The sequence below is a fragment of the Tympanuchus pallidicinctus genome, unplaced genomic scaffold, assembly GCF_026119805.1.
Source record: "Tympanuchus pallidicinctus isolate F22 unplaced genomic scaffold, pur_lepc_1.0 scaffold22, whole genome shotgun sequence".
NCBI classification, from domain to species: Eukaryota; Metazoa; Chordata; class Aves; order Galliformes; family Phasianidae; genus Tympanuchus; species Tympanuchus pallidicinctus.
In genome coordinates this window covers 41,331,871-41,359,431 of record NW_026294739.1, presented here as the reverse complement: position 1 = coordinate 41,359,431, position 27,561 = coordinate 41,331,871, and the positions used below count along the sequence as shown (strand labels likewise).

General features: G+C 50.9%; 1 protein-coding gene across 1 annotated transcript in view; it reads right to left on the bottom strand.

Moving 5' to 3' along the window:
• HYDIN (HYDIN axonemal central pair apparatus protein) overlaps positions 1–27,561 on the bottom strand; it is a 115,967-nt gene that overhangs the window by 34,452 nt on the left and 53,954 nt on the right. Inside the window, exons 15-30 of the mRNA XM_052685441.1 lie at positions 26,315–26,550; positions 24,873–24,973; positions 23,519–23,654; positions 22,778–22,942; positions 20,018–20,170; positions 16,088–16,326; positions 14,281–14,518; positions 12,690–12,833; positions 11,433–11,576; positions 10,492–10,805; positions 5,142–5,325; positions 3,218–3,352; positions 2,274–2,483; positions 1,389–1,514; positions 879–1,056; positions 285–415 (exon numbers count right to left, since the gene is read on the bottom strand). Of these exons, the coding sequence (XP_052541401.1) occupies positions 285–415; positions 879–1,056; positions 1,389–1,514; positions 2,274–2,483; positions 3,218–3,352; positions 5,142–5,325; positions 10,492–10,805; positions 11,433–11,576; positions 12,690–12,833; positions 14,281–14,518; positions 16,088–16,326; positions 20,018–20,170; positions 22,778–22,942; positions 23,519–23,654; positions 24,873–24,973; positions 26,315–26,550 (2,834 nt within the window). The remainder of the gene's footprint in view (positions 1–284; positions 416–878; positions 1,057–1,388; positions 1,515–2,273; positions 2,484–3,217; positions 3,353–5,141; positions 5,326–10,491; positions 10,806–11,432; positions 11,577–12,689; positions 12,834–14,280; positions 14,519–16,087; positions 16,327–20,017; positions 20,171–22,777; positions 22,943–23,518; positions 23,655–24,872; positions 24,974–26,314; positions 26,551–27,561) is intronic.

The following is a 27,561-nucleotide window of genomic DNA, read 5'->3' as shown; positions in this document are numbered from 1 at the left end:
GCCACCTATCAGATCTGGTTGCCTAGGGCTCCATCCAACCCAACCTTGGGCCCCTCCAGGGATGAGGCACCTACGCTCAGCTATTAAGTTCCATAAACGTGTCAGAATTTGTGAGCAAGCACCCCAGCGATGCCCTGCATCTCCATCACAGAGTGCCATAAACTCAAAGGTGGTGCAGAGAGGATGAATGGTCACAAGCAGGAGGTCCCAAGTGACAGCAGTGCACACCCAACCCCACTGCAGAAGGGTGGCACGTGCTGAACAGGGCAGAACCAAGTTCTCACCACCATATCCAGGTCATCCATGGGTGTCTCAGTGGCTGTGGCCTCCCCAAGAACAACTGCTTCATCTCTCTGGCTCTCTTTCTCCACCTTCTCTTTTGCCTCCTGGAGGATCTTCTCATATTTTTCGTTTCCTGAAGGAAAAAAAATATCCAAAAATAGAAGCGGGAGTGCAGCACCAATCTCATGTAAGCTGGGAAGCCCCTCTCCCCCAACCTTGTCCTCTCCCAGCAGCACTCCGCAGGCAGTCTATAGCAAGCAGGCGCTGTTCTCCTCTGAATTTGGATGCTCACTTCCACTCATCTTCCCCCATACAAAGGAAAACTTCATCCCCTGCAGTGTGATGCTAATCTGTCCTCGTCAAGTGCCCTGCTGGTCATGTAGACAATAATCCTTCCAGCTGGCAGACATGCTGGCAAGCCTTTCCTGGGGCAAAGCCCACGTGGGTTCCCTTTGCTGAGGAGTCAAAAAGCTGCTGGAGGGCTGGGTTTTGGGGTGTGATACCTCTCAAGCCTCCAGGTGGGTGACAGCCACCCTATGGTGTATAGCACAGAGGAAACCAGGGGACCTTCCTGGGGACAGAGAGGCAGAGCTCACCTCTGATATTCCTGGGCAGATCCAAGCAGATTCTGGGGAAGCTCCCCTCTCCTCTCAGAGTGATGGTTTCTGGCTCCAAGTGCCCCACTTGGATCTGGAAAGTCCTGCAGAAGGCTCCAGGTACTCCTGGTAGGTAGTAAACCTTCAGCACCTGCTCCTGGCTAGGTCCAACATAACCCTGCAGAGAGTGGGAGAAGGGGGAAGGCATCAAAGAAAGTTGCATGGACAGTGAGCAGAGAGGGGAAAGCAGAAGTGCCAGGGCTGATGCTGTTACAAGTCTCAGCTGCGACTTTGGAAGCTCACAGCAAGAGGGCATCAGCGTGTCATCCTTGTAGGATGCCAGGTGCTCCTCTCCCCCTTGTCCCTCTCACTGCCCCACAGAGCTCTGCAGGAGCAAGGGACCCGCACCAGGGCTGCTCGTTTCTGGCACAGGAGCCAGCTAGAGAGCAAGAGCAGCCGTTCTCTGCCCCACAGGGCCAAGGTTCAGTGCTTGTGCTGCCCTGTACTCACCGTGCTGGGCAGCACCAGGGGCACGCCAGGCAGAGGGCAGTCGCTGGGGCTCAGCACCTGGTACTGGAATCCCACCTTGCCACTGTTGTGCAGGGTGAGCTCTGCTTCAGCAACTTCATTAAACAGCTGTGGAGGGACAGAAGATGGGCAGTGAGCCTCCTAAGGTGGGACAACGCTAACGTGGGGAACCCACAGCTGCAGGGCATAGGGACAGGTATCAGGGCTGGGTTGTAGAGGTGCAAAACCAACCACGTGAAGAGGGCCAAATACCACCAAAAATCAAAGATAAACCATGACAGCTGCCCTGTTCTGCAGTGCCAAAGTCTCATGGCCACTTCTGGGTCATCACCCCACCACTCATCATTTATCCCTGCAAAGTAGCATGTGTGTTGCAATTGCTGGATGGGCATCAGTCTGCAAGCCTCGGTGGAGCTGGCAGCAAAAAGGGAGATGATGCTGTATGTAGTTAGAAATATCTGAATGGCTTTTAGTTGAAAACAGGGAAAGCAGGAGTTATTCTGGGGAAATTCTCTCCACCTACTGACTGGGAAGCCCAATTCAGCTTCTCCCCTGGTTTATTTTGTTGCTTAATCAAAAGCAGTGATAAAGAGCATCTCCTTGGGTCTCAGCCTGGAGGAGCTGGATGTGCTAAGGACGTTCCTCTGCAAATCATCACCCTTCTGCCCAAAGAAGCAGAAACCTTGAGGAGCAGGAACTCCCAGCTCTGGAGAATGGAAATGGCCATAAGAACAACAGCTGGGACGCAAGGTGTGTTACACAGATGCTGGAAGAAGGGCAGGGAAAGCTGTCCACCCGACAGAGTTGCTGGAAAGAGTCCTAGACCTTGCTGAAGATGAGGACCAGCCCCGAGAGAAGCTGTGGTACCTGCAGCCCCCAGTCGATCTCTGTGACATCGAGGAGGTAGCTGACAACTGAGGCCTCTCCACTGAGCATCACTTCGTAGGTCGGACCTCCCTGCACCTCACACAGCGCCGTGATGTGGACCACCAGGTTGGCATGGCCAAAGAAGGTGAAGGTGACCTGCTGGCTCTCGCCTGGCTGCAGCTCGCCATATAGTGGCAAGATGTCAAAAACCTGCAGGAAGGGGAGGTTGGGGGAGGGAGCATCAAGGTCAGTGCAGAAGAGCCACCCGGCCCTGGGGTGAGGCTGGAGCTCTGGCTCGGAGTGAAGGACGTGGCTGCAGGGGCACTCAGACACACAAAGTCATCCCAACCTCCTTCACAGCCATTCTGCTTTTCAGCCGAGGAACCACGGGGAAATCTTCTCCCATACTCACTAATTAATGCTTTCATTAATACATTACATTAGTAATTTGGGAGGTCTCCTGGCAGCAATGCATTCTCTCCGCAGCAGATCATGCCTTTAGAAGCTTTAACTGCCTTTGGAGAAGCATGAGACTTGGAGATGAGAGTCCTGCAGCTGGGGGAGGGCTCTGGCTCAGCCCACGTTGCTCCTTGTCCTTTTCACTCCTGGGCACTAACACACTGCCCTCTCTTAAAATGCTGCAGCAAAATCCACTGCAGAAACTTCCTACAGGCCACTTGATTAACGCCAAGAAAATGAATAATGCCCACTTGATTAATGCCAACAGAGTGAATAATGCCCACAGGTGTGGTCCTTGCTCAGCCCTACAACACGTCCTGCATGGCCTCTCCCAGGGCTGGTTGCTTCATCAGCACTGCACAGCGCTGTGCTTGGAGGGATGCAAGGCCACTGAGCAGCACCAAGGGCCATCAGCGTGTGCAGGGGCCAGGCAACTGCTTGCTACACTGGAAATGTGGAAGTCAGACCCAGGAGACAGCTCTTACCTCCTCCACACCCAAGGCGAGGGGCTCATTCTCCACAAACTCTGTCACTTCCTTGGTCTCCACCAGGCTCTGAGTCTCTGCAGCACTCACCATCTCTGCAGCACTCTCCAGTTCCTTGACAGCAGGTGGTAGCAGCTGGAAAAAGAGCACCAGGAGCTGCAGCAGGAGCTGGCTGCTGCGGGGAGACCAATCTCAGGCATTGGACTCGATGATCCTTGCGAGCCCCTTCCAACTTGGGATATTTTATTACTCTATGATTCCATCTGCTGCCACATCCACATCCCACCTGTGTGGGCTCTTCTCTGTTGGTTTGAGGAATCATAGGATATCCTGAGTTGGAAGGGATCCACACAGACCACAGAGCCAGGAGTCGGACTCCATGGTCCTTACGGGTCCCTTCCAACTTGGGGTGGTCTATGAACCAGCAGTGACAACCTCCTATGATTATCTCAATGGATAAGGAAGAATCTTGTCAAGCTAGACACAGCTGAGACAGAACCCAGGCACCAATCAAACACGGAACATCCCTGCCATCAGTTCAGTGTGGTTCTGAGCCCATCCACAACTGATGCCCCAAACCTGGACAGGTGAGGTTCTCCATGACTAAAAAAGGATCTACAAGAGAAGAACATCAAAAACTGAAAAATAAGGACTTGGGAAGTGACTGGCAGACCTTCAGGTGCTGCTTAGGTTTCACCTCATCTGCTCCCCACCACCAGGGAGCTGAAGATCTTCATGGGAGTGATCTTTCTGAATGGCTCCATCCTGGCCAAGGCAGCTGAGATGCTGCTTCAGTGGTATTTAACCTCAAAAGTGCCCTCAAAAGAAGAGAACTTGTCCTTGGGGTTTTGGTCCCTATTTATACAGGAAGGCTTTGTAATTGGTCTTGGAGTTGAGGAATATGTGCTTCTTCTTAATCAGAAGAAGTGTTTTGTGCTGCAGTCCTGACTTCAATAGCAGCTGCAAGAGTATTTAGGGGACATCCTCAGACCCAATTAGAGGCTCCATCTCCCCTAACAGATAAAACACAGGGGAAGGCTGAGTTTTCTCACATTCCCTTTTCTTCTCAGGAAGAAATGGCAAAACTTGGCCATCTTCAGCACTCTCCAAAAAGGCCTTTTGGCCCTCTTTTAGTTTATTGTTTGGCCAACAAGCATTTACAGAGCTTTCAGCTAACAACCGCTACTCACTTCAGCAATGTAGGACCCCGAGACTCTGAGCACAGCTCCCCATCCTCCTTCCTAGCCTACAAAAGGAGTTGCAAGGGGATTAATTCCCTTCCAACTCCAACAGAACCCTCTCCAAACCCACCATCCTCAAAGTCTTTCTGCACTCCACGTACACCATTTTGTCATACCTGCATTTTCAAAACAAGCAAAGCATTCTAAAAGATGCTAGCCAGACTCTTCTAAGCTTACAATCTCCCTTCTCCCCAGAAAGGCTATACAGATATTGCCTAAGTACAGCAACGTGAGCAGAAAATCAAACTGCAGTACAGACTTGAAGCAGTTTTGGATCCTGCTCAGGCACATCCACTTGGATTTCCCTGGTTTGCTTGTGCATACATGACAACAAAGCAGGAAATCAAAAAGACTGCATGCTTCTAACTCGGCGTTTAGCCACGCTGCTCTGTGCAGCCACAGGGTATCATTGCTTCTGGCTAAGAGAAAAACGTGTGGACTCACAATGTTAACACAGCTGATATTAGGATTCGAGCCCTTCTCCTTAAACTTCATGCTCATTTTGGCATTTCCTGACCCCACCACCACTGGGATCAAGCTCCAAAGCACACCAACAGTCAGCAAAGACATTCCCAAAGCTGGGTGACAGCAGAGTTTTTGCAACCTCTTGTTTTGGGAAAGCATCCATCTGCTCTGGGGCTGTCAATGCAACATCCAAGCAGGAGGTCTACAGGAGATTCTACCTGCGTCTCCAGGGCTCCATCTGCATCTGCTGGCTCTGGGGCAGGTTCTCCTGCTGCTTGATCTGGCTCCTTCACGTCCATACCATGGTTGCTGCTGTCTGCTGATGCCAAGGACTCCATCAGGGCTCCTTCTTCTTTCTTTGGTTGGGATTTGATGAAATATTTAGGTACTGGAGGACTGAATCTAGAACAGAGAATACATCTGAACAGGGACCTGCAGTGGGAGTTCTGCATGGGATGGAGGAGCCGCTCAGCAGGATGAGGCTGATGGAAGCCACTGGGAATAGGCTCAGCTCTGTGCCTGGAATGAGGACAAAACCAAACACCAGTGCTAAGTATTTTTGGGGAAGGAGGTCTTGGCTGTTTTTAACCAAGAGCCAAGAATAGGCTTTTAAAGCAGCCTTGGGTGCTTCACTCCTGGCTGGGAATTTGGTGCCTGCCCTTAACAATACACTCCCCAGTGGGTCCTCATGGCTCAGCAAGCCCTGCAGCCAACACCCACCCTAGCAAGGGAAAATAACCACAGCTTGGAGCTGCTTGAGATAAATACTACGGGGTTAATAACTCCTGAGAAGAGGCAAAGCCCTGAGATGGAAAATCCATAACCATGTATTAAATTACCCCTAGTTCTACAGTATGGTTTGAGGCAACTTCGCGGCGCCTCGACAACAGCAATATTTCTCATGCTGAAGTAGAAGCTCTCTGGGACTCCTGGAGTTGATGTGATCATCGAGTACTGCTGCAAGGCAGCCAGGGACCACTTCCAGGGGGAAAGCCTGGAAATGGGAGCAGTAAGTGCAAGATGAAAACGGGTCAATAAGAGCTGCCATGCTTCTGCTTGCTGGGAGACAAAGTCCCAGCAAGGGACCCCAAGGTGAGGTCTTAGGAAAGCAGAGGGAAGGGGGAGATGAACACGGGGCCCATCTCACCCACCCCCAGCTGCCTTCCACCATTCAGGGTCTCCCATTGCATGTGCATGGAGTGCAGCTCAAACCTCCATGGAGTGAAGAGTGGGGATGGGAGCGCAGTTGGACGGCCACTGGGGAGGGAGGGAGGAGGCCCTGCCATCCCCAGCCTCTGAGATGCCAGAAATAAGCCTGCCTGTGAGCCTGCTGGGGACACGGCTTCACACCACTTCCCACACCCTCCTCCCAAAATAGAGGAGCTAGAAATCACGCTGCTGCTGCCAACCTGATGTGACGATGCAGGCTGAGCAAGAGCCATCAGCACCAGGACGGTCACCCAAACTGCATCTTGCCACTGCAGCTGGCTGGATCCAAGCAGTCTCTGCTTTGAGAACAAGCATTCCTCCTCCTCATGGGGCACTGGAGCAGCAAGAGAGGACACCCAGCCCCATAGACTGCAGGATGCTGCTCCCACATTCACCTCCTGCATGTGGAATCACCTGAAACCTCAACTGACCCATTACTTTCCATCAGAAAAATCAAGAGAGGGTCTTGAAAGCTCCTTTTGCCACAGCTTCTGCCTCTCTCAAAGCATTTCCATGGGACCTGGCAGATCCCCAACCACCAGTGGCTGGGGTAGGGCCAGGCACCATGGGCACCTGCACTTCTCACCTTGCCGTGGGCACAGAGAGATGTGGAAGGTGCTTCTGGAGGAGGCCAACCCATAAAGCAGCACTCTTCTTTCAGTTCCAGATGACTGCACTGCAAATAGCCTTCACTTGCCCTACCTCAGTATGTTCTCCAGTGCCACAGCTCTGCTCTCCAGACCACCACGGAAGCACCGGGGTTGGTCACCGTTGGGCAAAGGAATCATAGAACCATTAAGGCTGGACAAAGACCTCTCAGATCCCGAAGCCCAACCCCCACTCACCCCCACCATGCCCACTGACTGCATCCCTCACTGCCACATCTCCGTGGTTCCTACAGGGACATTGACTTCCCTACTTTCCTGGTCAGCTGTGCCTGTGCCTCACTGCTCTTTCTGAGAATAAATTGTTCCTAATATGCAACCTGAGCCTCAGAAAACCCAAGTTTTCTTCGTTTCATCTCCTCATCATCTCTGCCCCTGAGTGCAGAGCCTTCCGAGAGCTGGCTTGCATCCCAAGCAAGAATTGCAGCTCTCCAAACTGAAAGACCCAAGACCATGGGGCAATGGAGAAGCAGTTACGTAGGAGCTACCAAAGCCCCAGATCTGCTGCCCCAGGGAGCCTGTCAGCTCTATGAGACACAGCAGGCCCATGACAACACTGGGGAGAAAGGGGTGCACACTCCTGTCCCCCCTGTGAGACTCCCCAGCACCAGGGCACGACAAATAAGTGCATTTCAGATGCAACTTTTTGCTACCTCTCTCCTCGGGCAGCTGACAGAGCGCTGCTGTCAGATTTTTGCCTTGCACTGTTTTTCACTGTCTCTATTTTCCATTTCTTCCTTGTTATAAAACCATCACAAACAAAGGCCCCATCAAGTACAACAAGAGATTGTTTTTGTCAGTAATGAGGCAGGAACCTGGCTGGCAGGGTCCCTGCAGTGCAGCCTGCCGGGGGACGTGGCAGGAGGGAGGGCAGAGGAACAAGAAGTTATTAATGCCACAGAAGACCCACTTGGGAGGAGAAAGGCTCCTTGTTTGTTCAAAGTAAATCAGCAGGAAAAATCCTAGGTAGAAAAGAGACGCTTCCTAACTCAACAAGCCCTTTCCACAAAGGATTTGCTGGCAATGCATTGCTCTGGGTTTGTAGCCACGAAGTTCCCACTGCAGAGGCATCAGGTCAAGGCAGAAAGCAGGTTTAATGGGAGCCACAGCTGTGCAGATGGTTTGTCCAGGAGCATGGACCACGTGGAGCATGCTAGCTGCCTCCCCAGGTTTGTGTACCTGAGTCTCAAACAGGGACAGGGACCAAGGGGTCGTGCAGGAACAGCAGTGCTCAGAAGGAGCCATGCATTGCTGCTTGCTCCTATAAGAAGAAAACTTTGGAGAACAGTCGACCATAGTGTAGAGCCTTTGGAAGAAGCAGGAAGGATGCATTTGTTACAGATGTCTCTGGTTACTCTAGAAACGCCTTGCACAACCCATGGATGCAATGCTTTCCTTTTTGATGAGAATCTAAAGCCACACCGAGGACCTACGTACTTCCCTTGGAAAGGGGCACAAGTCAGTCCTCGTGGAAGAAGCCTTAAAGATAAGAAATCTTAAAGATATGAAATGCAGTGCTTGAATTTGGCTCTGCCTCCTGCTGGGTCGTTCTGGAAATTGATCCCAACGCAGCAGAAAACATTGCAGTGCAGTGCTTAACTCAGCTTGGAGTTATCAGAGATGCAAGGGAAGGGGAGAGACTGATCTCAGCCTGTCCCCCCTCTGTACTCTAGGGGAGGAGGAACCACGAGAGATTCATGGCTCAGCAGTGTTGGAAAAGAAGCATGGTTGGCATGACCTGGGCACGTCCAGCCACAGCAACGCTTGGGCTGGGTGACGTGATTGCTCTGCTTGAGGAACTAAAGAGTACAGAGGAGGAGAATAATGCATTCAATAGTTAGAAGAAAAAGGAAAAAAAGTAGGCACAGTGTTGTCCAGACAGAGAAACAACATTTTTTTCTCCTGGTCAAAATAAATATGTGTGTCTGATTGATGCTGGGAGACTCTGATGATGAGCTCCAGCAAGGTTAGATGGATGGATGGTTAAATTCCATCAATCTCGCCTTCATGGGACCCGATGCTTGATTCTCCCCATGTCAGGCTGAGTTAGTTTGATCTGATAATTTAGAATACCAACAGTGCTTAATGCGGACCAGAAATAATATCTGACATGCTGCCCTTCTGCTGGGCTCTTAATGAGCAATTTGAGGTGTTAATAGCTTGGAGACTATCTTCATTTCCAGCTCTGCCACAGAGAATCACATGATGTCTGCTGAGGGACCCGGGGAGAGTATATTAATGCTTAATTAAGATGCAGAGCAGAAATGGGAGCTGTCATAACATCCTCCTCACTAACAAACCAGCACAGGGTCTACACCCAAGACCAACGGAGCACAGGCTGCCATGCTGCCCAGTGCTGGAACTGCTTGGTGCTGCCCACCAATGGAGCTGGGTGACTCAGCATCCTCTGCAAGAACCACTGCCTGCGGGCTCAGGTCCAGCAGAGCCAGCTTAGGTGGGGACAGGGTGATTAAAAGCTGAAAAAAACAACTTGGCTCTCGCATTTCCAAAAACTCCAAGGGGTTCTAAATAATAAGAGTAAAGATAAACAGGCAACCGGCCAACAAGTGGCCCCAGAGGAAATTAATTCCACACAGGCTTTGGTGTAATGTGCTTGTTTCTCTGTTATTATAAAATATAAGCATTGTTCTATCATCAAAATTAGATTCTCCCCTTTAGCTTGTAATTAAACCCTAATCTAATTTACCAGGAGATGACAGCAGCCTCCAAGCAACGATTACAGCCCTGCTCCCCTCCTGCCTGCCTGCCTCCCCCTGCATGACTGGAAACCTTTGGGCCCATTCCTGAAGGTGCCATGCATCAAGAAGGTCCGCTGTTACTTGCTCAGACCCAGCTGAGAACAGGCTCCCCAGAGCCCAAATCCTCCCCTGAGCCCTCCACACAGCCACAGCTAATTTCCACTCCCCAGCAGGTCTCCTGCTGTGAACCAGATCCAATTCTCCAAACAAAGCTGCTTATTGATGATCTGTATTATTTAGAAGAGCAGCACTTCAATGCACAGTGGTTAACTTTCCTAGGGCATTATGGAAAAACCATTTGCTGCTGTAATTAAAACCATCCAGACTAGACTTCTGTACTATGGGGAGAGGCCACAGCGGGAAGAATGACTGGAAGTGTGCTTACAGATGTGCTTCAGCGTGACTGCAAGAAGGCTCTTGGGCTTGGGATCCACGGGGGAGCTCTGCTCCATGGGGACACTGGTTTAGTGGGCGATATAGGTGGTAGGTCATAGAATCATAGAAGCATGGAATGGCCTGGGTTGAAAAGGACTACAATGACCATCTGGTTTCAACCCCCCTGCTTTGTGCAGGGTCGCCAACCACCAGACCAGGCTGCCCAGAGCCACATCCAGCCTGGAAGAACAGTTGGACTTGATGTTAATCTTTTACAACCTTAATGACTTTACGACTCAGAGGTAAGAAAGTGAAATTCTGGGCTACGGATTAAGGTTGAAGTGTTGTAGGCTCCTACAGCGTCCAGTTGCAGCTGTAGGACACACCGTGTCCCTCCCAGCCTCAGACTGGTGCAGGTCACCTCTTCCCTGACCGCAGCCAGTAAGTGACATTTCCAGATGGGAGAGCTGAAAGCAATTTGTCAGACGGCAAGCAGACAGCCTTGGGCTCTGCAAATTACAGACAGGACACAAGGAAGGAGAAAAGGGCAAGGCACGTACCTCATCTGGCTCACAGGGCTGCCTGCCAGGAACGACCAGCGGTACCGCACGAGCAGCGGGCTGCAGTTGGTCACCTCAACGTAACGCACGTCCTCGGTGTCGTTCAAGATGCAGCCAAAGTCCACGGCCGTGGTCTCCACGTGAAGATTTGGGAAGTAGACTTCTCCCCGAAGAGCAACGTGCTCCTCAAGAGGGTGCTCAAGAAATTGTATTTTCAGAGCCCGCTCCGCCACCCGGATGTTCAAACCCTCTTCGTAAGCGGGGTTAAATCTGATGGAGAGGTGAAGTTCCTCCCCAGTCTTCAGCTTTAGTGGCTACAAGGAGATGAGATGTTAAGGTCAGGCTGGATGGGGCCTTGGCCAACCTGACCCAGTGCTTAATCCAGCAGTTGGCAACCTTGCCCATGGCAAGGGGTGGAACCAGCTGGTCTTCGCCTTCCCTTCCAACCCAAGCCATTCTATGTTCTGTGTTGATCAGCAGTGCGATGAAGTTCCATGAAGTATGTGAATACGTGGTGTTCCAGGTGGGATGCCAAGGTGAGTTTCTCAGTTCATCCCCCATTTTCTTTGTGGTGTGCCTGCCCGCAAGCTCCACCAGCAGACTACCTCAGGCTTACATTTCTGCTCTATACAAGAGAAAAACTGGCCTGCTGAATCCTGGACCTGAGAAAGCTACATGCCAAAAACATAACCACATCAGCTCCATGGTAAGCCCTGACTCCTGAAGAGTTCCTTCATCCTTACACTCAGAACATGGGCAATGGCACTGCAGCCTCAGACTTGCAGCAGAGAGGGAAAATCCAAACTTACCCATTAGAAAGGCAGCTTGTTTCTTTCAGCAGCTCAATTAAAATGTGGTTTAGCTCAGGCCAGGCTGCTGCTGACCCAAAGAGCAAACATCTCCAACTCCTGAAGCTGCACCACGAAGCCCGAGCTGCTCACCTGGCTGTCCATGGAGAGAGGCTGCTGCTCCGCGTTGCAGAGCAAGAAGGGCTGCTCCACGAGCAACACCACACTGAGTGGCAGGGAGGAGATGTTCTTCAAGTGCAAAGGTTTGTGCTGAGCAGTTAGGACATCACTGGGTTGCTACAGAGACAGGAGACAACAAATGGAGAAAGAGTGGCCATAGGCCCCCTTCCCTTCCTGCTGCATTGCACATTTTTCAACCTCTGAATCGCAGATCTCTCTATTGACCACTCTAATTGCTTTTCGCTCTCTTAGAAAGATTTTCTCAAAGTTCATCAAACACTTTTCTTTTTCAGAAGCCACAGCATCCTGCAGGGGACTGGAGACATCAGTCTCTTACAGAGGAAGCAATGTGACCCAAGAGGAAGCAGCTGCTCCTACAAGGCCAAAACAAAGCAAAATCCACATCATACAACTCCAGCTTCGGGCTGAGAGGTACAAGGCTCATTTCCACTTGTGTAAATTAATGTTTGGGAAACGAGCTCTATAGGCATTGCTCTCAGCCATCTGCCATGCCATCGTGTTTGGTAAATGGGAAAGCACACGTTGAGCAGAGCGTGGGCACCAGGGAGGAGAGAAAAGCTTCTCATTAAATCTGAGCTGCTCGCAGGATCGTGGGCTATGCTGAGAGCCAGGGAGCTGGAAGAGAGACCTGGAAACACTGACAATAAATAATGAACTATTTTCTCTTTTTCAGACACCTTGTGGGAGAGGGAAAGATGATGCAGGAGGCAGGAGTTAAGAGACCAAAGGGCACCTGCTTTGCGTTGCTGTTATCGTCAGTGCAACTGAAGGACGTCTGCGGCTTCTTTGAAGGAGGTGATGGGGAAATGCAAAGAGCCAACATCTCTACCGACAGCAGAGAGAGTGGCAGAGAAACAAGAGACCACGACAGCTTTTCCTCATCAATCTGAGCTGCTGACAGCACTCTTGGTTTTCTCAGCCTCCCTACAGGACCGGTGTTCAGACTCCAGTGTGCCACGGGGGATCCTCAGAACCCTCCTCTACACTGAGTACAGAAACCAATGCCTCTCTAGAAGTGGCCCCAGCCTGCTTCTGACAGGGAGCTGTAATCCCACCATTACGTGGGAGAGGAAGCAAGGAATGGTCCCATTCAAATCAATAACCAAAGCTCCATGGACTCGGAGAAGACTTAACTTTGCATCCCGAAGGCTTGAGGTCAGCAGCCCCTCAACACAAGTTTGAGCACGACAACACAGCCCAGCCACTTACCTTCTCCACCCGGAAAGTGATTTCCCTGGAGGAGAGCTGCAGGACAGGGGCAATGAACTCGCACGTGACGTCCACCTGCATGATCTGGGTCTTCCCTGCCTTGCTGCCTATGATGGCATGGCACAGCAGCCGCTCCGTCACCACCTGCAATGCCACAGTCTGCCATGTGTCCCACTGCTGAGCACAACCTTTATAGAAAGCAGTAGGACATCACTACAAAAATAACTGCGTGAAGGGAAAAGAGGGTCCAAAGCCAACAAGCCTTTCTTCTCTTGGAAGCTTAGAGGAAAGGATACAAAGGAGAAACCCATGTAACAGGGCACCTCAGGTGGCAGCCCTCTGCCCAAGCTAAGTGCTCTTACACTTCAACTTCTCCTGCTTCCTCTTGTGGTATCACTTCTCCACATCCCCCTTTTGCCCCATTGCAGCCCCATACAAGCAAGGCAAGAGCCTTCCCAGGGGCTTGCGGTGGCCCCAGGAGCCCCAACCGAGCTCACAGATCCATATTCAGCTTTCATAGGATCATAGAAAGGCCTGGGCTGAAAAGAACCGTAATCGTCATCTAGTTTCAACCCCTCTGCTATGTGCAGGGCTGCCAACAACCAGACCAGCACAAAACCCTCTCCAGTGCCCTGGTCTTTGTATTCCCTCCTTGGTTCCTTTTCTCTCTCTTCAGCGATCTCCTAGAGTTCAGAACTGCAAAGTGAAATGTCAGGAGAGTCCCACCATATGAGTTGCCACATCTTCCTCCACTACCACTCTCAAACACCTTTCAAAACTGCAGATTCATTCCTGCTCACTGGCTGCTTCCCTGCACGATTCCCTTCCAACCCAAGCCATTCTCTGAATTGGGCTTCCCTAGGCAAAAGGGGCCAGTGCAGCAATCCCATTAACACCTCAAGCTGCAGCTCACGGGTGCACAGCCCTATGGGCAGACCAACTGCCCTTGGGACAGCAGGGCTGCTGTGGAAATATTGACACAAGCACCAGCTGTCAATGGTAATGATCCCTGGGAGCAGTTTCACACGTGGAGAACGTCCTCCTGTGATCACCAGGGCTGACACACGCTGTGTTCATTTTTCTCCTCTGCAGCTTGGTGCCAGACAAGCCCTCTGCCTGTGTTTGTACATGGAGGAAAAATGCTGCTGCTCCCAGATGCTGCCCCTTCCTGCAGGTGTTGTGGATGCTTCCCCCAGATACATCACCTTGTCTTTCTTGTGTGTTGCTGTTTAATTATTATTTACTTACTTCCTAATCTCTCTGAGCTTAATTCTTTTCTCTGTCCTTCCCTTCCGCCTCAGCATGGGATGCTTTATCGCCTTATCACCTTATCACCTGCTGTTTGCCCCCTAAAGTAGCCCATATTTTGATATCAGCAAGATGGCTTTATGGTAGCTATAGAAACAAGAAAAGCCTTAGCAACTGATGGTGGCCAGCAAGGAAAGCAACCGGCGCTGCCATGGTAACTTGTGGCATTTAAACACTTTTTGAAGGCAAATGCTCATTTTCTCCAGTAAGAGCCAAGGGGCACCGAAGTCGACCCCACAGATATAGCCCGATGGGAAGGGCTCAGCCCCAAACCCAGCCTTACCCTTGGAGTGCTGGAGAAGCCTTCCAGCTCCATCTCCATCGTCCTGCCCGGCATCAGCTCCAACCTCAGCGGCCAAAGCCTGAACACGGGGCCCTGGGGGGGGCTGCCCTTGGTGTCACCCTCGGCTGGGAGGCGATCGCGCTGGCGGAGCGGGGTGAAGCCTTCTGTGGTCCAGTAGAGCAGGTGGGTGCGCCTTCCCTTGTTCGTTATCTTGAAGTGATAAGAGCAGGGACTCAGGCTGGAAGAGAAGTAGAGAAGATGGAAAGTGTCAGGGAAGCTGGGATTTCCCAGTAGTCCCCCAGCTTCAGCACTCTGCTGGCTACAGCAGAAGCCAGACCATGGCTGTCCCAAGTTTATCAGCACGTAACATTTGGTCTGTGCGAGAGGAACAGTTTTCATGAATCATTAAGAAAAGACCAGTAAGCTCATCTAGATCAAACGCTGACCCATCACCACCATGCCCTCTAACTTCAGGGCTCCACACTCATTGTATTTTTCCAAGGTGCTTCCCCCAGCATCTCTTGCTGCTCCCAACAGATCACCATCCTGTGCCCTGGTGCTGTGTTTTGGGATGATAAGTGGGACATGGGTACATGGGATCAATGGAAGTTCTCCTGCTATGAGCACAGCAGCGAGAGCCAGTCTGTCTGCAGAGGGGACCAGCAGGGGGTAACTAACTGGAGCGAGACATAAATCTAAATGAGCATTTAATGGAAATTGATTCCTTCATGTAAAGAAACACTAACTGTGGGCAAGGCTGGAGTAACTATTTTACCCATTAAAGATCTCAGCTTGGTCAGGGAATAAATGGTTCCAGGAGATGTTCAAAACCAGCACAAAACATGTGTCCACCCTAAGGAGCTAAATACAAACGCAGAAGGCAACGAGTCTTTGAAACAGACTGCAGAAGTGTTTGCTGTGTAAGAACTCAGCACGAGACGCCGTGTACCATGGAGAACTCAGAGCAGTCATGCCAGATGCAGGACCACAGTCCTGGGAAGCTCAGCTGGGGCCTGGGCTCTTTGTAAGGACCTGCCCTCCTCCGCTGCTTGTAAGACACAGAACCCCCTCTTAGAGATGAGCCCTTTCAATTAACAATTAATTTATCCTGCCCAGCAGGCTTTTCCTCCTCTCGCTTTCAGGGCTGCTCATAGAAAGTGTCCCCCATGCCCATGGGATGTACCTGTCCCCAGCCACCATCCCATGCCTTGGGATGCCACAGCTGGGATGGAAAAGATGGCAGGAAAAATAACAACAAATACACAAATACAGGCAGGAGGAACAAGGGAAAACTACACCTAATAACGAGAAGCTCAGCAGGGAAAGACAAGTGAGCTGATCAAGGGCAAAGAAATTCTACTGCTCCTCCAGCACTGCCGGGCAGAGGAGAAATAAAACAGCATCATTAATTTCGTCAAGGAGTTGCTAACAAGCTACCACCAGGCTTTACGCTGCTGTGAACCAATACTCCATACTGAGTGAAAAAGCAAGCAACATTATTGCAAAGGGAAATATGTTTATATTGGTAACGTAGTGTTTTTCAGCCAGAGGCTTCCGGGACCTGCTGCTTTGCTGCAGATCTCTATTTGACAAAGTCAGGAAATAAATGCATTATAACTAGGGGCAATTCAGCGACAAGTTAGCAACTGGTTTCCATTGTGGTTGCTTTTGAGGGCGAGCGCTTTATGCCTTTCAAACACCTATAAGGCATTTCTAAAGGATTTCCTACCAACGAAACACTGCTGGGACCTCAAGAGCAAGGACTGACCTCAAGGACCGCAATGCATCCCAACCCCTGAGCCCCTACCTGAAGTGTGGCCCCAAGTTGAGCTCTGGTGCAAAGGGTTTATTGGTGACGATGGTGGTGCCGATGCCAACGGCCCGGACTGGGATCACGAAGGTGCTGCTGTTCTCTACAAAGAGGTTCACGTTGTCCTGGAATCTCATGGTGTCGTCCAGGTTGGCTATGACAGCCACTGACACCTCGGTCTCGGGAGGGATGATGCCTTGATGGGGTTCAACCCTCCAGCATGAATCTTTGCCATCCTGCAAGAGGAGCAGGATCGACTCAGGGTGGGAGCAATGGAGATTTGTGAGTGCAGGGAAAAGGCAGGCTGAAGGTACGAGGCTAAGAGACACAGTAAATTTCACAAAATCTAAGCTATGCTGTCTGGAAAAAACAATTAAGCAGGGGTTTGTGCAACTTGCATTTTACCTCTCCGGTAGAGGACCCCCTTCACCAACCCAATTTTGACCAATCCAAGGGATGCCAAACAACCTGGCCCCGAATGCCTTCAGGGATGGGGCACCCACAGCTTCCCTGGGCAGCCTGTTCCACCCTCACGTGGATGACACCATAAACCCCCTTCCTGCCCCCACAGCCCTTGCCACTGCACTGCCACCAGCCAAAGAACACGTCCAAGCCAACCAGCGGGTGCAAGATCTCCACTGACATTAAGGTACAGCTTTTCCTCTGATTTGTGCTGACATAGGGTAGCTCGCTTGAAAAGGAGACCTGATAGCTCTGCTCCAGAGGTGAATCTGCAAGTTTGCTACATGACAAAGCTCATTTATCAAAGTCTGGCAGCAAGTCGGGCAGTAAATTGTGCCCAAGAAACTATTGCTGAGGAATAGTGATAGGTTGTCTGGATGGAGACAGGCTCTGAATTCCCAGTGCAGACCCGCTGCGCTCCTCAGGTGGAGCAGGATTTGCAGCATGCCTTCATTCCTGCATTAGAGCTTGGATTCGAGGGGCAGCACCCAGCAGGAGACCCACCAGAACCAACAGGCTGTGCTGGGCCACCTCCATGTGGATTTGCAGGACGGCTCCTGCCCACACCAACCAAATTTCCCCCATGAAGCAGAAATCCTGCGGAGCTCCAAGTCTCCAGGAGCTGGAAGTGAGTGGCCCCATACATTCCACCTATAGGAATCCCCAGTCTCAGGCCTGGCTTCTGATAACATCCCTGCTTCTTGCTTTTCCCTAAGTGCTCTGGGAGACGATGCAATCGCAGTAATGCACTGAATAGACAAAGATAGTGGCTATTTTTGTCCCTGTAAGAGCTTGCACTATTGCACATCAGAGTTCCTGAGCGCTAAGCAAGGGTTGGGATCAATCATTTAATCAAAAAGCTTAGCACCAAGATCATTAGCTCCTCACAGGACAGACTTCCATGGAGAGTAAGAGCTGCCAAAATCTGTCTGTAATCAGCACCAGTGAGCGTGGGAGATGGATGGCAGCTCTCAAGAAACAACAGGGGAACCACCGCACTACTAACAGCCAGTTAATTAAGGGTTCTGGTCCTTCTGGCCTTGCACAAGTCCAAGGGGAAGCAGAAGTCAATAGTCAGAATGCAGCTGTCCTCCTTCCCAAGCAGCATTTCTTTAAGACTAGTCAACCGAGCAGGGACAGGCTGATGCTCTACCTGGGGATCGCTGCCAGGCAGAGCTGTGATGCTGCAGAACAGTTGCTGTTGACTGCAAAGATCTGGTTGGGCACTGGAACAGGGAAGTGGTGGAGTGCCCACGCCTGGAGGTGCTCAAGAACCACAGGGATGTGGCACTGAGGGTTAGTGGGCACGGTTGGGGTGGGCTGGGCTTGGCTTGGACCTGCAGATCTGAGTGGTCTTTTCCAACCTTATGACTCTGCGATTCTACATGGCTTCTGACTGCTTGGAGACGTCTGACATCCAGGAACTGAAGGGGCAACCAATTCCTGTGGACAGCCAGGCTCCTGGCACTACAGCAACACCATCTTCCCAGCAAAAGCACCAGGAAAAACCCCCAGCAGCCAGAAATCCTCCAGCTTTGCACCAACTCTGCAAAGGGCAGCAAAGAGATGGCAGGCGGACCGCTTGGGTCCAGCTTCAGACGCAGCGCACCACCAAGGGGATGTTCTACAATAAATTAAAAAATAATAATAATAAATCAAAACTGATGTGTGGGACTTGCTGCCACTGACAACAGAGCCCGATTTGTCACGCATGGTTCAGCTGCTTGCCTCCATCTGCTTCCCCTGTCCCAGCTCACCCCACCAGCACTCAGCCTTGGGGCTCGGCAGGCGGGACACAGCCACAGCCTGGCTGCCAAGCAGAACATTTAATAACCAACCCCTTTCATTGTCCTCTGGGAAAAGCATGCAGCTGAGTCACTCTTGCTTGTAGGAGCGTAATTGCCTTGAAGACTTCTCCACTTCTTTAATTTCGTTGGCCAATGAGCGCAGCAGAATACTCTCAGTTTCCTTAGATGAATAGATGACAATTTCTTTGTTTACCAAAATACAGCAATTTTGAGGGGGGCATGAATTCATGTAAGTTACTGATGCAATAAACACTCTTCCCTACAGCCAGGTTTCAGGGCGCCTTTCCCAAAGTCTCCTCCAACCCTTTCCTGCCCCTCCTAAAAGCCACGTGCAACCCACACCCTGGGGAAAACACAGCTTTCTGCCATCCTCAAAAGACTTTGGTGCAACCCACTGCAAGCACAAGGCTGCAAATCCCTGGCCATAACCCACGTTTGTGGCTGATGTCACATTTCAAGGCATGGTCTGATACACGGAAATGGTCCCTCCAGCTTTGGCAAGACCAAAAATCAAGGCCCAGTGCCCAGCTAGCCTCTTGTGCAGCAAAAGAGAGAGATGAATTCCCACCCTCTTCAAAATTCCTTCTGCACAATGCCAAATGGTATGGAATATAAATCCCTTTGACCAGTTTAAGTCAACTGTCCCAATTCTGCTCCTTCTCAGCCACTTGGGCCCTCCACTGTGAACAGCCTTGGCTCTGTACAGCACTGCTTAGCAGCAACCAGAAACATTAGTGCATTATCAACGCTGTTCTTCCCCTAGACCCAAAACATGGCATCATACCAAACACTCTGAAGAAAACTATTCCATCCCTGCTGAAACTAGAGGGCCAGCAGAGTTCTCCACCTCAATGCACAGCTTTGGAGATCTTTCTTCCAGTTCCAGCCCGGCTTGCCTCTCTCCTGGCTGACTCCAAAGCTGACCCAAAGCAGGGACATAGTTCATCTGCATCTCAGCTTGCTCTTTTCATCCATAAGTCAAGAAGAAAGCATAACTTAAGAGGAACAGTGATTTGCACAAAATGGGTACCACCAAGTGGGCAACGTGGCCATCTCCATTACAGCACCTGCCTCTTCTATTCTGAGCAAGACACTTGCTTTATGCCTTCCCTGTCACTAGCCCTTAATTTAATCTCGCTCCGTTTGTTAAGCTGCCAGTCCTGTAACATTGCTGTTGTGAAAATTTCAATCAATAGCTCATTCTTTCCAGTGGGGTCTGTGATCTATAAGCCTCGCTGCTAGCAGCCACAGTTTCAAGATGAGCCATTAGATGGGAGGCAGGGGAAGGAACTGCCCTGTGCAATGTGCCAGCAGGAGATCGAAACAGCAGCCTGAGCATCTCGGAGAACGTGAGGCTGGTGGATTTATCACCCAGTCCCATAAATTAGGGCTCTGAAAGGCCTTGCAAGCCCCGCAGGGTGCAGCTGCACAAGGAAGGAAGGAATTGCAATGGGATCGCAGGCACAGATGCAATCAAGGACAGCATGCAAAACCCTGCAAAAAAACATCGCTTATAAACCAGAGCAGCCGCCTGAGGTCACAGAATATTTCATTTTCCCTTTGAGACGGGGACGTGGAAATACTGCACGTAAGACCAAGTCCCAGGCTGCTACAGATCAGTCACGATAGGTTGGAAAACAGCCCCGCAATCACTTACCATCTCTGTCCAGAACGATGCAGGGATGACAGCCTGGTTGAAGAGGTGCAGAGTTTGGGAAACATCTTGCAGAACTGGGATACGGCCGAAATTCAGCTTACTTGGATGCACGTAGACAACCGGGCCTTCTCCAGTGCTCAATAAATGGATTTCCTGCTCCAGGAAGCACGTAGAAAAGACCCCAAAAGAGAAAGAAAAGTTAAAAAGACGAGACTGCTCAGAATGCTCCTAGACTGAGGGAGTGTTATGACTGTTTGAAGCTTTTCGTGCTGTAACAACACAAAAGACCTGGAACAAGTGGAGGATCTGGGGTGATCCCAACTGAAAGCCAGAAGAGACCTTTCGTGGGGTGAAGAAACCCATCTTTTCTCCATTTGTTCACACTTGCCTTTGAATTGTATTTATGTTTACTCCCGGTGCTATAGGAATAGCAGCTGTTAATTATTAATTACATCGTTCAGCATTTTTCTCCTTTGCCAGTCTGACTGACAGTTTCGCTCTTGCAGAACTGGCACAGGCTCCAGGAAGGGCAATGCAGATCCCTTTACCAGCCTGCCTTCTCGCATCATTAAAACAATGAGGATTTACCCAGCCTTGCTGACTTTTATCCGTCCCCAAGACCCCAACAAGACTCGGATGCACAAACCTCCCACGCTGACAAGATGCTGTGTGATTCACCAGAAGGCACAGAGCGGGATTCAGCCACAAGAAAAACATAATGTAAAACCTTTAATGATGTCTGACAGAGGGAAATGGCATTGACAGCTGTCAGAACCACTCCTCCACCTCAGCCAGTGCTCTCCTCTTGATGGGACACGACTGTGTGCAGTAAGAACCAGAAATCATGCAGGGAGGCTGTACCTCAAAACCAGGAGCTGGTTGAGGAAGGAGGAGCTAGAAACCTGTTTGGCACCACTTAGAGCGTGTGCTATCATTGTCCTCACCAACAGAGGGCTCGTATTAAAAGAACCCTTCATCCATAGACTTCTTGGAAGGGGCAAGAAGATCCCAGTTCAGTAGAGCTGGAAGCACAGTGACGCAGGCAGAGGCAGCTGTTTGAGGATCCACCTGAGGCTATAAAGACTTGATGCCAACACCAGAAGGCATGACTCAAGATGACAATGGCAAGTTCCTATTTGGTTTAGTGGGAACGCACTGTGGTTGCTCCAGTGGGGCCAGATCTGTGTGCCATGTTGCACTGGGCTAAGATATGCCATCAGTGCAGCATGTATGCGGAGAAATGGAGCCTGATATCTTCAAGATCCCTTCCAGCCCGAGTCACAGTATGGGACAGTGAATCAACACTCACACTATAGGGCAGTCCTACAGAAAATGCAGGAACCTTGCCTGATGGCAAGAAACTCCCTTCTTATTCAACAACTAGAGTGTAAAAGATGCTCAATGCTGACTAGCTTAATGGCCACACATGAATTCAGTCCTGTGCCAAGCACTGCTGTAGGGTGAGCGAGGGTTCTCCAGCTGAAATTCTCACCGTTTGGGCAAAAGAACAACAAATTCATTTCCAAGCAAGAAATTTAAAAGTTTCTTGAATTTGCTGAAACAAATTGTTAACCCAAGGGTAAAAGCTCTGCAAGAACGCTGTAGTTAGAAAAGAAGCCAACAGCAAAACCACTGGGTCGTTCTAACAGGGAGAAACTCTCATCTTTTAGGGAAGTGTGCCTTGTATTTACAAGAAAATGTTCTGCCAAATGTCAGGTTTTGCTGCAAAATTTGCCTTCCTGCACTGCCTGGCCTTCCTGTTGACTGGTTTACACCACAAACGCCTGGGTTGAAACGTTCAGCAGCATCTAGGGGATTTAGCAGCATCACTTCCATTCATTTTAATGAGAGCTTAAATCCCTCAAACAGCTTTCAAAATGTCAACCTTCCTTTCTGTTACAGAAAGCTTAAGGTTCCCAGCAACCCTCTGACATCCAACTTCACGCTCAGAGGGATGATGAGACATTTTAGTGTAGCTGCTTCAAAGTTAGTATCATTTTAAATTAAAGTTTAATTAGCTAAATTCGTTCTAGATCTCAGCTAGGTGAAGCCAGGACACTACGCAAGACTTTTTTTGCCTATATTTTGTTATTGCTCTCATGTATGTGTGGCTACGAATAACAAATTTTAGGAGGTTTTAGTCCAGGAAGAGTTTCCCTCATCCATTCCCAAGCTTGGTAGAAAAACACCTCCCTCTGTGTGAGATGTGAGGAGTGCAGATGCCATGAGCAATACCATCAACCCTTCATTCCATGCTCACACCAGTTCTATGTGGCAAGCCTGCCCATAGCTGGGTTTGGAGCAGTGAGTTCCATGGTGGAAAGGTGGAGGTCATCAGAAACACTTGGGACTGGGTCAGCGCTGTCCCTTTGCTTGGGAAACTCTGGCTGTATCATTCCTGTGCTCCTTTGGGCCTGAGCTACAGCAAAGCCATACGAGCACATCCAGCTCGCTTTTCCTGCGTTGCTTCCTGTAAATGCACCATCTCTGGGGACGCAGCCTGGTGCAGCGCAGAGCTCCAGTCACCTCCTTCGCCCCCAGGACAAACAAACACTCCCAGGCACGTGGCAGCACCTGGCCCATGCCCACACTCTCCCCATCCAGGCTGCCGTGATTTCGGCACCGCACGCAGCCCACGAGCACCCAGCAAAGCCAAGATTTGGCTTCCTGCCGCCCCAGCCATCATGGCTCATTCACCCACGGAAATCCTCAGCGCGCCCCACCAACCTGAGCCACGCAAAAGGCACCTCTGGGACTCACCAGCGGGGATCCCTCGCTCCCAAACACCGCGACCGAAGCCACCGTCAGCCGCTCGCCCATTGCCTGGGCCTGCAGCGTCACCGGCACCTGCACTGAGCTGTGGGGCTGGATGATCCCGCAGGGCGCGGGGCTGGAGTACTGCACAGCAGCACCCTCCTGATGCTCCTAGGTGGGACAAACAGCTTCAAAATGGTTATTTTGGAGGGATATTTCATAGTATCACAGAATGGCCTGGGTTGCAAAGCACCACAATGCTCATCCAGTTCCAACCCCCTGCTGTGTGCAGGTCGCCAACCAGCAGCCCAGGCTGCCCAGAGCCACATCCAGCCTGGCCTTGAGTGCCTGCAGGGATGGGGCACCCACAGCCTCCTTGGGCAACCTGTTCCAGTGCCTCACCACCCTCTGGGGGAAAAACTTCCTCCTCATATCCAACCTAAACCTCCCCTGTCTCAGTTTAAAACCATTCCCCCTTGTCCTGTCCCTCCAATGCATCGACTGCACTGCTCAGCTTGGTGCCATCTGCAAACTTGCTGAGGCTGCACTCGACGCCATCGTCTGTCACTGATGAAGATGTTGAAGAGCACCAGTCCCAAGACCGACCCCTGAGGTGACCACCCTGACATGCTTGAGTCACCGAGCCAAGGAGCTTAAAGAGCCCTCACAGGAGAAAGCAGAAAGGAACAAAGCAAGAGAGCTGGAGCCCCTTGGGAAGGTTTGGGGAGAGGAGGAGCAGAGGCAGACCTGGGGCAGGAGCGCGTAGCAGCCAGGAACGTCGCCGTCATTCACCAGGGTCAGCGCCTGGTGGTAGGGATGCTGGAGGAAGCAGCGCCCAAAGGGCACCACGGGGCTGAGCGCCCGCAGAGGGGGAACCACGCATCTAGGATAGAGATGGACAGAGGGGAGTTAGGGACGCCGAGGGAGGGCAGAACTGGTTCATTTGTTGAGTCCTTGGAGGCACTGCCTGCTCAGGAGGCTCACAAAGACGCGTGGCACATAACACCTGTGCACTTTGGTTAAAAAAAACAACAACTCCCTTTCCTTCCAAACCCTGGTCTCCCTTGCCCCCAAATTTGGCCATTTGTCACAGCCACCGAGGGCAGGAGCCATCATCCTGTTCTGGGTCCTTTCCTAGCTTCTGTGGTCACCTTGCTCCTTCACTCCATGGGCTTGTAGCTACCCATTCTCTTCCCATTTGCACTCATTTTACAGGAGATAAAAGAGAGATAAGTGAGAGATAAAAGCATGGAGGGAGCATTTCTGACCCACAGCCTCAAAAATACCACAAACCCACCTGGGTATTTCCACGGACATCATCCTAAAATATGCCAATGGCTCATCGATGGCTTACCATCATTACGGTTGCTGAGTACATTCCATTAATGAGCTATACAGGGTTAGCTACATTCCTGCTGTAATTCAGCCAACATTTAGCACAGTGCACCAGGACTGAATTTGGCTGAGACAAGGATAACTTTTGGCTCTAAACACAGAACCACAGAATGGTTTGAGTCGGAAGGGTCCCTTAAAGACCATCTGGTCCAACTCCCCTGCAATGGACAGAGACACCCACAGCTCCATCAGGTGCTCAGAGCCTGGTCAGAAGAACAGGAGAGCAGAGAAATCTGAGCTCTCCCTTCACATCAGGGACCACTTTCTCCCTCTTCTCCCGTCTTGCTCTTATCTTTTGCTCATCAATTCTGCCATGAGCCCTTCCCCATTTCATTACACCTTCTTGACCCAGCCAGCAGCAGATCCCAAGTGATGCCTATTGGTCACCATTCAACACAAGCCCACCCTCCCCCTTGCAGGAAGATGACTCTTTGGAAATACTCCTCAATGAACCACAGACCAAGCCAATCATGACTATAATTACTGTTCCCTTTAGAGAAACACTGAGGGCAGTGTCTGTTGGGCATACAAAATGCATTTTCCATACAAAATGCTTTGAAAACCCTGCTGTTCTCACAGCTGATTTAGCTCCAGCTGGGCAGAACAAGCTCATTAACTTTTGTCTCTTGTTTGGAGCTCAACCCAACAGCACACTGGTGGTGGAAGCCCCAGGACAGCTGATGAGCTGCAAGGGAAGTTCCAATACCTGGCTGTAAGGAGAAGTGCCAGCACCTCCTTGCCAACACCGTCCACATCCACCACCAGTGCCATCTCGTACTGTTTCACCGTGTTGGAGCACAGGGTGACCTGGCAGAAGGGAGCAACAGAATGATATCATGGCTTGGGTTGGAAAGGACACCAAGGACCATCAAGTTCCAGCCCCCCTGCCACAGGCAGGACCACCAACCTCCAGATTGGGCACTAGACCAGGCTGCCCAGGGCCCCATCCAACCTGGTCTTGAACACCTCCAGGGACAGAACAACAACACCTCATCACTCCCTAAGGCCTGTGTCTGTGTGTGATACAAGCTGTACCACCTGGGATTGATGGGTGGGACAGAATCTTGCTGATGGATGCTCCACCAGCCTCGGATGTCAAAACTCACAAGGAGCTGTGGGCATTCCCAATCTAGAAATGTCCCATTGGGGACCAAATGGGCAAGGGACCAGAATCTGAGGACAACAAAGGCCCAGTCCCAAGGAATTCTCTTTAAGGCGATCTGTGTTTTAGCAACCCACAGGTCAAGAGAGACAGTCAGAAATAACACGCAGGACAACTAATCCCAGACAGGCTCTAGGAGTGAGACATGCCCTTGGGCACAGGGTCCTCCATCCCACCATAAGGAAAGGGAGGATTTGGGCCTAATTTTATGCTGGTCCACGTACAGAAGACAAACACAAATCTGCTGATGATGGCCAAGTTGTTAAATACACCTTGCAGCTATCAAGGCTTGTGCAAACCAAGTTAAAGCACAAACAGACTAACTGCAGTACAACACCGTACAAAAACCAGACCCTTAATTTTAAACTTTATCTACAATAGAAAAAAATCCAGGGGAAATCTGCTGGCTTGAACAGATGGAGTGCAGCTTTACAAGGGCAAAGTATGGCCCAGCAGGTGCTGCACAGCCTGTGGCTGCCACAGCTCTTCCTGTCCCCATTAGAGATCACTGCAGTCCGTGCAGCTCCTGCTTGGCAGGGAATTAGAAACAAAGCTAAGAAGCGAACTTTTATGCAATGACTTCTCTCTAACAGCCATCTTCTGCCCACCGTAAATCAAAGCAGTGGTTCAAAGGAGCTCTCAAGAAGGAGCTGTTGAAGCTCCTGAGGGGGGCTATGGAGACGCTCAGAGGCTGGAGGACTTCTCCAATGTAGAAAGGCTAAGGGAGTTGGGCTTGTTGAGTCTGGAGAAGGCAAGGCTTTGAGGAAGACCTCACAGTGGCCTTCTAAAGCTAAAAGCTGTCAGTGCCCCATTCCTGGAGGTTTCCCAAGGCCATTGGTGAGGCCTGGGCAGCCTGAGCTGGTGGGGGCACCCAGCCTACAGAACTGGATGAGCTTTTGAGGTCCCTTCCAACCACGGCCATCCTTTGATTCTAACAATAGCAGTGCTAAGCCCTCCCATGGTCAGCACAGTAGCACGCTCCACACCTGCACATCCTGTGTCCCCTGGGCACGAATGGTCCCCCTGCAGGGCATCACGGTGAATTCGGTGGGCTTGGGGTGAGCTGGAAGCCCCATCCTCCAGGAGAGATGAGTGTTGTCCAACACCTGGGCAGAGCTGCTCACGCTGGGGGCTCCGGAGCCGTCGCCAGGAACGCGGAGGCTGAACGTCATGGGCACCAAGGAGGTGTTGCTGAGGCGGCACGACAAGGTGTGGGGAAAGCCTATGAAAGTATGAATTTATGCCCGGTTACATCTCGATTCCTGCTGGGAATATCCTGTTAGAAAAGCCTGGGCTTGGAATCAGGCTGCCCATCAGCACGGGCTTCTCCTTCTCTAACTGCAAGGAGCTCTGTCCCTATCCTTAAACAGTGCCCGTTGCTTCTCATTTACTGCATTCATCCACACAGACCGAGTTGTTTATTCTGCAAATTCAAGCAGTGAAATTCCACATCTCAGGCTGAACGTTATCTCAAACTCATGCAAACATCCCACCACCTCCACCCATCAGAGCAGCACGTTGCCACTGAGGAGCATCCGCAGTAAGAATAAAGAAAGTATATGTAAAGAAAAAGAAAGGATTAAATTGGGAACTACAGCACTGTGCAAAGCAGCATTCCAGCTACTCACTGCAAACCATGCTTTCCTCCACGTGGTTGTGCCCGTGCTGTCACACTGCTGTCTATTGCAGCACCTGCATTTATAATGTGCTCAGTGCACACACTGTGCTCTGCAGTCTCAAGGACAGAAGCAAGGTTCCTGCAGCTGATCACTGCAAATGCAACACTCCTGCGGTGTTTCCCTTCTATTAGCAGCTGAGGTTGGTGGCAGTTGGCATAGAATCTAGGCATGCTAGCTCAGCTGCATCACTGGACCTTCCATTTGTACCATGGATCCCATCACAACTGGATTATCTATATGGACTAAGATCAGCCCCCAAAGAGCAGGCTCAACACCTGCCAGCAGCAACTTTGGGCTGAGCTGCATTCACACAGGGCTGGAAAGGTAGCACAGGTCTTACAGGACACCTGCATGCAGCTGGAGCAGGAGCTCCTATGAAAGCACCTCCTATTTCAAGGTAAGCGGACTGAGCACATAACAACCCTCAGCCTGCTTTCAAGCCTGAATGCTTAAAACTGAGCAGAAAATACATTTTGCCTCAGCTAACAAATGGGGACAGGGCATCTACGCAGGCTTTGATCGCTACCTGTGCAGGTTTACATCAGCAGCTCACT